A 10,060-nucleotide genomic window follows, 5' to 3' on the forward strand; every position below is an offset into this window, starting at 1 on the left:
GTTTCTTATTTATTTGGTTATATATTATACATGTTTACTCATTTCCAGTTTTGTATACCTATTTAAACTTTATGCAAGTTATTTGTTATTTTATATTAGGCATTGCCTGCCCTATAGCATGGTGTATTTTTATTTGTTTTGTTAATAAAAGTTATATGTTTTATATATAGGCTAAAGTGAGTATGACATTGTATTTTGTTGTTGCATTTAAGCAATTGACGCCGACCTGCCGCTAATTCGAAAGTGAAAGTAAAATGTGCACGGCGCTTTTAAGCTATTTAAAAGCGAAGGAAAGCGAGGAAAAGAGGGAAAATTAAAACGAACTAAAAACGATAAATTGCTTTACGCCGAATTACCGCTATTTGAAAGAGAAAGTAAAATGCGCACGCCGCTTTTACAAGCTATTTAAAAACGAAGGAAAGCGAGAAAAAGAGGGAACGCCCCTGCCACCACGGTGATACCGGTATTATCGGTGTTGTCACACGTCGATTAACCAGTGGGAAAATTTCCTCACTGTCACAACCTTACCGTCCACATGGAGACGCCTTTAGCTGTATACGCATACATTTTGTATCGTATAGGCGTTTCGTCCAGACGGATCCGGTGTTTTGGGACAGTGAAACCAATATTTTTTGAAACCGGGTCCCCGAGTGGATAAATCTGAAAATGCCGCCCTTGCGTTTTCGTGTGGACAGCGAATCCGTATATTTTCTGAAACGATGACGTCATCAGCCCACGTCTCGCCCCTAGTCAGACAACACTACGTCACGTATCAGCAACAAAAACATGAACAAACACTGAACGATTGACATCTTATTAACTAACATTAACACAGATTAATAAATGTATTGTTCCACGTTCATACCGCGCGCAAGGTTTATGCGTATAGTCCAAGTCTTCTTCTCCGTTTTTAGTGTATCTCTGTGGCAGAACTACAAAGTTTTGTGTCGGTCTCGTGGTTTCGTGTGGATGCAGATATTTCTTGAGACGAGGGGAAAAAAATATTGGATAGGGAAAGCTCTGGCTTCATGTGGACGTAGCCTAAACAAACCATTTTTGGAGGAGCTATTCCTTTAAAATGATTGTTTTTTCACCTCTGGGTCCACATCTTCAGCTGATGGAGCCGATGAGTTCTGAAAGGTAAAAAGAGAAACAATTTATCCACTAAGATAAATTTAGACAAGGCGTTTCAATCAATTACTTCAATGAATGTTTCTTACCACAGGTGAAGAGTAGAGAGTGCTGACAGGAGGGGCAGAGGAAGTCACAGGGGTGGGATCGGCTTTGGGGTATGCAGAGTAAGTGTTCTTCTGTCTCTGTAAACAAACACAATCATCATGCAACCCTTTATTATGCTGACAGAACAGCTGGCTTATAGACGTTAGTGTACATACCATTCTCTCCTTCTCCTCGGCCTCACTCTGAGACAGTGCGATGGCCAGCTGCAGCTCCTCTTCCTCCTGCAGCGCGGCCTCATCTCTCTTAGGAGGCATCTGAGGAGCAGAGCAGCAAGAGGAGGCCAAGAAGAAACAACGAGAAGGTGAGGAGAGGGAGCTACACACATTTCAATTACATTTTGTTTTAATTTAAATATTACCAGTGCACAAATATAGAAATTTTGGCTGACAATTATTTACGTGTTATGTTTTTTAAATACAATATTGGCTAATATTGGATTTTACAGATTAATTAGAAATAATTAATAATCAGTAATTAATAAGGGGTCAAATCACTGGCTTGCACTGATTCGGAGAAAAAAAACACCAACACTGATACTGATATGATCACTGAAATACTGTGCATCTATTTTAAAGGTGAAGAGTGTAATTTCTACACTATTAACAGCACCAAATGAACCTGCAATCTGTCTGTTTGCCCAACATAACATTGCCTCTATTATTGGTGTGAATCTGATTAACTGTTATGAATATACACTATTGTCCAAAAGTCTGGAGTCAGTAAGATTTATTTTATTTTTATTTTTTGAAAGAAAAAATATTTTATTTAGCAAGGGTGCATTAATTTGATCAAACATGACAGCAGAGACATTTATATTTTTACAAAAGATTTCTATTTCAAATAAATATTCTTTTAATATTTCTACTCATCAAAAAAAAAATCAAAAAAAAATATAAACATTCTCAAAATTGCTAATAGTAAGAAATACTTATCGAGCAGCAAATCATTTTAGAATGATTTCTGAAGGATCATGTGACACTGAGTAATGATGCTGCAAATTCAGGTTTGATCACAGGAATATATTACATTTTACAATAGAAAATGGTTATTTCAAACTGTAAAAACATTTTACGATATTACTGTTTTTTTTTTACTGTATTTTCAATCAAATAAACACAGCCTTGATTAACAGACTTTTTTCAAAAACATAAAACTGTTATCATATTATCATAAATGAACTACTCCTAAAATGGCCAGCCATTTTTTCAGCAATTCTATTTGGTCACACCAGTGACACTTCACCGTTAAATACAGTGTTTATTACTGATTGGAGTGGGATTGACAGTAAGCACACAAACTAGACAGTAATATGAGCTCTCACTCATGAGCCTCAAAATTGCTTTGCATTCAAGGTCCAAATAAACTTGGGCATGAATGATAAACTATTGGTTCATTGTCCGTTTCAATCAGTTTGGTGGTATGCTCCATAATTGTGACGCCCATGAGAGTGAGCCCTCTATGAAATGCAACTACTTACTGATTCGGTGGGCACTACCTGAGACTGCTGGGACAAAGGGCTGGTCAGGTACTCAGGGGGAAGCTCGGGCTGCCCAGCGCTGGTGGCCTTCCCTTCAGCTTTCCTAGGAGGGGGAGAAAGGGAGGGGTGGCTGGTGAGGAGGAGGGGTTGGGAGACACACACATCCTGGTAAATCTCTAGGCGTCAGCAGGCTTATGAACATGAGAAACCCAAGGGACAACTCCAAGAAGATATTACAGATATAAAGACATTTTCTGACAAAAGATGTGGGGGGGGGGATTTTGCATTAAATTCTGTGATCACAGAAATATAGTAAAACAGTAATATTGTGAAATATTATGACAATTTAAAATAATTGTTTTATTTTAAAATTTTATTTATTTCTGCTCTGGCTGTATGGAGTATATATAGGATAAATAATGATAGAAATTTTATTTTTGTGTCAACTATTCCTATGTAAGGTATCACGAATTCCCTTTCTCAAATAACAGAAAGAGCAGCACAATGGTAGGCATTTGTCTTTTTCACATATACTCACTTGTTGAGAAGCTCGAAGCAGGGCTCACACACACGCACCTCCTTCTCAATGCCACACTTGGGAATGGTAGAGTACTTAGAAGAGCACTTCCCACAGAAAATCTGCCCACATGCCCTGCAGTGGTGCTGAATGAAGAGCCACCAGCAGTTATGCATCATAACATTGACTTAGATAGAGTACTTCATAAACATTATATAACTAAGGATAGTAGATTTTCAAAGGAGTGGTATATACCTTTCGGGTCATAACACCAAACTGAACCCTACATCTGTGACAGTCCTCTGCATCCACCCAATCAGGGGCCTGGAAGATAAAAAAATGACAGACCCATGACAAACCAAACATCTCAGAGTGTGCAAAATGTACATGATTTACTCAACAGTATTATTCTCACCCTTTCCGCTGCAAACATGGCATCACTCTCCTTGAATTCTGGGAAGACATGACCTGAACGAGTATAAGTGATTGTTTTTCTTTTAAAAAGTTTCACAGCTTGTCATCTTATTTTTACTGACATTTGAAAATGAATCAGGTATTTTTGCTTTTAAATTGCACTATGCGTTGCGGCTTAACACCGTCAGCACCGTCTATCGCTGCAAGCCTAGATGTCACCCCTGCAACTCGTTCAAACAACACACAGGGCAAGCCGAAATGTTATTGAAAGTGTGGTTACATTTCTAGGGCCATATGGTTTCTGCGAAAATGCGCAGCAGTTATGCATCATAACATTGACTTAGATAGAGTACTTCATAAACATTATATAACTAAGGATAGTAGATTTTCAAAGGAGTGGTATATACCTTTCGGGTCATAACACCAAACTGAACCCTACATCTGTGACAGTCCTCTGCATCCACCCAATCAGGGGCCTGGAAGATAAAAAAATGACAGACCCATGACAAACCAAACATCTCAGAGTGTGCAAAATGTACATGATTTACTCAACAGTATTATTCTCACCCTTTCCGCTGCAAACATGGCATCACTCTCCTTGAATTCTGGGAAGACATGACCTGAACGAGTATAAGTGATTGTTTTTCTTTTAAAAAGTTTCACAGCTTGTCATCTTATTTTTACTGACATTTGAAAATGAATCAGGTATTTTTGCTTTTAAATTGCACTATGCATTGGAAAGTATTTGTATATAAATTGCAGCAGTGCATAATGCATCATATCAATCTGGTTCTGCAAATTTAGAAATGGATGCCCTTTAGAAATGCGTTAACCTGCGTAAATCTTACCTTCCACCTTCAGGATCTGATAGGTGTCCTGGATGACTTTGTACTTGGGCTCGTTGCGGAAGGCGTGGGCCCAGGCCTGGATCAGATAAAGGATCTTGTTCTTCACGTTCAGTTCGGGTTGTTTCTGAACACAAAGAAGTCACATTCAGTCAGTGATGGCTTTAAAATCAGAACACAGAAGTCCTCTAACCGGTTATTTAAAAAAAAATAAAATAAAAAAAACACACGAGAACAGAAAAATCTCAAGTCTTTTTGACCACCTCAAAACCTTCTGTGATTTTTAAAGCTTACAGACCAGTAGGGTTGATTACCGAACTCGGTACTTTTAAGGGTACTGACCGAATTGCATTGGTACTACCGAGTACCGATTCACGTTAAATCAATCGGTGCCAAATTTCGGTACCTGAGAACGCATCTGGGCGCATACACTACAGACAGAGAAAGAGAGACCCTGTGACGTGATGTCACTAGGGTTGTGACGGTGAGGAAATTTTCCCACTGGTTAATCGATGTGTGACAACACCGGTAATACCGGTATCACCGCGGGGGGCGGGGCGTTCGCTCTTTTCCTCGCTTTCCTTCACTTTTAAATAGCTTGTAAAAGCGGCGTGCGCATTTTAATCCATTCATAAAAATTGTATTTACTCTATAGCGCAGAATGCCACGGAATTAGTCAATTTTGGACGAATAAATCAAAATTAGCCACTGCCACTTAATTCAAATCACGATATGAACTAGTGTCTGTGAATATTAAAATGCAAAAAGACGGTTTAAATATGAATCCTGCATGTTCCACTTGCCTCTGTATGTATGAATGGCGGAAACGCCGTGGTTTTGTTCACTACACAAATACTGAAGCATGCACGAGGCTCGCTGTCATTTTCTGCCTCTGCGTCTCACTATATGACGACATGAACACAAAAACCTAATCTCCAGAGCTGCTGTGAGAGTCACTTAATTAAAAAAAAATTTTAAAGGAATATTCACACAATTTGTCTTCCATGTATTAATTTCAACAGTAAACCTCAGTTTGTTTGCCATTGTAGGGCCCTATTCAAAATGTTGAAATTGAGACTTTTGGACTTATTTTTTCACTGAAATAAATGTTTTTGTAATTACACAGAGTAAAGTACAGAAAAAAAGGTACCGTTGGGTACCGGCACCGAAATTCAGGTACCGATACCGGTACCGTAACGGTTAAAATGTGAACAGTACCCAACCCTACAGACCAGCAAAAGAAATCCAAGAACAGTGTGTTGTTTCTGATTTCTGCTGGAACTTCCCTCAGCCAAATAAACATGTGACGTGATGACACAATCAGGAAGTACAGTGCAGCATGAGTCACTGGGTCTAACCCACTTGGAAAGACCATAAAGGCAGGGCCAAAGACAACTCTTAAAGCAAAAGATATCACTATATTATAGGTTGAGTTAAGCAGGAATCACCTTGAACAGCTCCTTCAGCTCTTCCATTGTCTGCTTACTGGCCACTTCATCATGAATCGTCTGGCCACAGTTCTTCACCACTGACTCCAGGACCTGTTGACAAGCAAATGCTAGCTTACACACATGACCTTGACTGATCGAGGCATTATACAAAAATATATTTTGGTTTCTCCCATTTCTACTGAGCAACTGATTATATCTACACCTGTGACTAATTTTGTACTTGACACACTCTGAGGAAGGCTGGATGGCCGAAATGCATCAGTGTGCAGTGTTCTAGTCATTTTTAATGTTTTTAGAGTGAGCCATGTTTGAATAAAGGCTTTTTAACATTTTGGAACTGGAAGAAGTGCCTTGGATCCATAGTTTCTATAGATATAATTTTGAACCCTACCAAAGAGCACCTTCTGGGACTATTAAACGGAGGTCCTTTCAGCAAGTAGCGCTCCAAGATGTTTTCTTTGAGTTGTTTTCTTTGCATTATACAAAAAATTTATATATATAGTCACAGTCACTATTTAATTATTTAATCATTATGTATTAATTATAGTATTTTAATTATTTAAATATACTTTGCATCATTTATTGATTTTAATCTATTTTTATTATTTAAGTCATTATTTATTATTTTAATAATAAAATAATCTTAATATTACTTTTATTATTTATTTTTACTTTTCATTGTTGTTTGAAAATCCCTGGTCTACAGTGCTCTATATTTGTAGATGAACTACACTTACCTCAAGACCATAGAGCGCTACATGTGGATTTTTGTCATTGAGTTTTTTCTTGATGGCACCAATTGCATATTTAGCCCTGGTGGCGGGAAATAACAAAACAGTATATAAGAAAGTCAAAGCCATATTTATCACAACGCATGATTCCTGCTCTTCCAGTGACATGCAATCACATCAGAAAATGTTTTATCTTACTGCGTATCGCCTTGCCGAATGAGGTCACATATCTGCAAAATGGACTCCCAGTCTGTCTCCAGCAGCAGCTGACTGGTAGCCTTATCTGTGAAAGATTGAAAGAGCACGTTTTATTGTCAAGTGTTATCAGAATCAATTAGTTAAAGGTCTGTTTACTAAAAACGTGAGAAAAGGAAGCAGAAAAGACCATGTTCAGGTTTGACGGTATAGTAAAATATATCTCTCTTCACTGGTACATACTGATACCAAAAATAAATAGAAAATTCTACATAAGCAAGTCATGTTTTCCACTAAATGAACACAAGAAAGAATCATATTTAATTATCATAATTTATAGGCACCAATATAATTCAGAGCAATAAATAAACATGTACCAACCTATATTACTTACATTACATAATACATATTATATATTAGTCATAAATTTACAAAACGAAAAAATCTAATTATTAATTAATTTCGATGTCCAATAACTCACATTAAAATTATCACAATACTCTGTTACATAATTTAATATAACATAAATAAAATATAGTACTGTATGATAGGGCTGCATGATTAATCGAATGCGACTGTCATGCGCATTTTGTTAGTAATGCCGGTTCTGTAATCAGCAGTAAATCATCATAACGTGCTTTCAGATGGAGCAGCATTTACTACACAGAGCCGTAGTTCACTGACAAGTTACGCCAAAAAAAAAAACAAAAAAACATCGCAGACGATTATGAAATGGAAGAAATCGTTCGCGATAATGACAGCTGTTTGCATAGCTTCTCAGCGAACTACGGCTCTGTGAAGTAAATGTTGCTCCATCTGAAAGCATGTGAAAATACCACACTTAACATATTTTTACTCCAAACTCACTTCATAATGTCAGTCGAGTGTTTGAAATAAATCCTTCTGTGAAATGACGTGGCTTCTTACACAGAATAAGGCACGCAACATATTTCATAGTATTCTAAGTGGTGATAAAGGCATTGCATTATAAATATACTTTATTTTAATAAAAAAAAATAATAATAATAATAATAATAACTCCGATAAACCATATATTGTCATAATCGTGTGTTTATTAGTAACGTTGAATCACTGAAAGCAGTTGAATCTTCTGTTTATTCAGCTGCAGCGATAGGCATTTTCTGGGTTTCTGCTGCGAGGCGTATTTGGCGTTTCCGCATGAGAGCGCCCTCTGGCCTTTGGGTGGAGATTTACTGCTGATCACAGAACCGTGCTTCACTGAAAGATATGCATGACAATCGCAGCTTCTGTCGAATCGCGATTTCGATTCCATTTCGATTTATCGTGCAGCCCTACGTATGATGAATATTTTACATATTGTCCAGTAAACCACACAATCCCAAAAATCAAGAATAGAAATTACAACCCATATGCAACCCATATATGTGTGTGTGTGTGTGTGTGTAAGTAACAGGAAGTTACGGTTATGTGGTGAACCTAAATAAAAATGGGCAAAATATCCTCTCTCTCTTTATACAGAAGCACTCGATTACACGAGCAAACAGGAAGAGTCAACCTTGAATAACGGGAATACCTTCAAAATCCTTAAATTACACTTTTCCAAAAAGTATAAGCAACTGTAAACATAAATATTGATATGAAGTGCCATGACAATGTTTACACGCCTCTTATAATTGCCTGCTTTACAGCGAGATTTGGTGAAGACAAAGTCAACTACTTCATACACACTAAGCACAAAGTACACACTATGAGAAACGCATATATGATTTGTTATTTTAAACCCTGCTTATACTATACGTAGCTTGTGAAAAAGAGGCCCGAGAATAGCGTTAGCTCAGATGTGGTGCTAACTAACTTAGCTTACGCAAAATAATGGATTTGTCAACTACAGTTACAACACCATACGGTTTACCTGAAAAAAGATGTTCGCAATGTCATGTTTAAGTTCATGGCACTGGTGTGTTGAAGCTCCGGTGGGCAAAATAAAGACAATAATGCTAAATGCTAACGTTCCCGTCACTGTTCAAGCTGTGCTAGCATTAGCATTAGCAGACACACTTTATCGATGTGTCAGCGATACATCGGTCTGTCAGTCGAAATAAACACTGAAAACATGAAATATAACACATACCCAAAAGTCTCTCAAACGTTCCGCCGCCTTTGCCCATTTCTGATCTCTGATATCGGGACGCTCTGTGTCTGTTTTGATGTTATTCACCTATGTGAATAAGCGAGATTCACTGCCGGGTGGCATGCGCATGCGCGCACGATATGACGTAAATGTCAGATAAAAGTCCAAGTGACAGTTACATTATTTATCTTTTGACATGTTTTCATATATGTATATACAATTAGTTAAATTTACATGGGCGGCGCTAGGGAGGGGCTAGCAGGTGCTTCAGCACCCCCAAGAGAAGACAAAAGCACCCCCATAGCACCCCCACAGATTTTTTTCCTGGAATCATGATGTAGCCAATTGTATTTAATAAATAAGCTGATAATAAAAAAGAAACTAAATAATAATAAAAAAAAAAACATTTGACTCCTTACTCATGTATAACTCGTGCAATGCAATAACGACGTGATTTGCAGCTGTCGCACTTTTCGTAATGTCATTATAGCATTTTATTTTTAAAATGGAGCGCTTTCTTGTGCTAAGTATAGGACTGCCCCCAACTAAAGATTTTTCTAGTCAACTAGTCGCACGTTATATTAAATTGATTAATATAATAATATACTAAACCATAGACATTTTAATTATTTATTAATAAACTAGTGCTTTCTGAGTCAGCGTCGGGTGCAAAGCTGAAGTTGCCGAATTCCGACGCTGACTCGCTATCTCCACACGGGGCAAGTTCAAGCTCAAACCGTTTTGCTACGGTTTCCGGTTTGAACGACATGTTTCCTGGAACTTTTGCACCGTTTTTGTCGGGGCTGAACGCAGCCATGGACGTGCCTTTAATAGAAATGCACCTTTTCATATGGACTACATAATTAGAAAATCTTACAAAATCGAGTGGGTGAGTTTTCCTTATGTTTATTTTATTATTCATATAAAGAAAATAAAAATAACCTATTTTGGTTATATTTACTATTAATTGCCCAGCTCCCCCTGTCAATGATCTAGCACCCCCTCAGCACCTGCGTTCAAAATTCTCTGGCGAAATCTCCTCAACCACCACCAGTGTGCAGCATCCACCTGGATGATA

At 37.7% G+C, this 10,060-nt stretch overlaps 1 protein-coding gene across 8 annotated transcripts in view; it reads right to left on the reverse strand.

Moving 5' to 3' along the window:
• The window catches only part of LOC107673777 (hepatocyte growth factor-regulated tyrosine kinase substrate-like), a 24,874-nt gene extending 15,756 nt beyond the window's left edge, over nucleotides 1-9,118 (reverse strand). For 3 of the 8 annotated variants that reach the window (XM_016467558.1, XM_016467562.1, XM_016467557.1), the window contains exons 1-12: nucleotides 8,983-9,118; nucleotides 6,873-6,957; nucleotides 6,681-6,756; nucleotides 5,941-6,033; nucleotides 4,496-4,619; nucleotides 4,215-4,267; nucleotides 4,055-4,123; nucleotides 3,255-3,379; nucleotides 2,717-2,846; nucleotides 1,395-1,493; nucleotides 1,221-1,316; nucleotides 1,095-1,133 (exon numbers count right to left, since the gene is read on the reverse strand). In XM_016467558.1, coding sequence (XP_016323044.1) covers nucleotides 1,095-1,133; nucleotides 1,221-1,316; nucleotides 1,395-1,493; nucleotides 2,717-2,846; nucleotides 3,255-3,379; nucleotides 4,055-4,123; nucleotides 4,215-4,267; nucleotides 4,496-4,619; nucleotides 5,941-6,033; nucleotides 6,681-6,756; nucleotides 6,873-6,957; nucleotides 8,983-9,019 — 1,026 coding nt within the window. In that variant the 5' untranslated portion in view covers nucleotides 9,020-9,118. The remainder of the gene's footprint in view (nucleotides 1-1,094; nucleotides 1,134-1,220; nucleotides 1,317-1,394; nucleotides 1,494-2,716; nucleotides 2,847-3,254; nucleotides 3,380-4,054; nucleotides 4,124-4,214; nucleotides 4,268-4,495; nucleotides 4,620-5,940; nucleotides 6,034-6,680; nucleotides 6,757-6,872; nucleotides 6,958-8,982) is intronic. The other 5 variants (XM_016467565.1, XM_016467563.1, XM_016467561.1 and 2 more) reach the window with 3 other exon arrangements.
• Between the last annotated feature and the right edge of the window lie 942 nt (nucleotides 9,119-10,060).

The sequence above is a fragment of the Sinocyclocheilus anshuiensis genome, unplaced genomic scaffold (assembly GCF_001515605.1).
Source record: "Sinocyclocheilus anshuiensis isolate Anshui unplaced genomic scaffold, SAMN03320099.WGS_v1.1 scaffold933, whole genome shotgun sequence".
NCBI lineage: Eukaryota > Metazoa > Chordata > Actinopteri > Cypriniformes > Cyprinidae > Sinocyclocheilus > Sinocyclocheilus anshuiensis.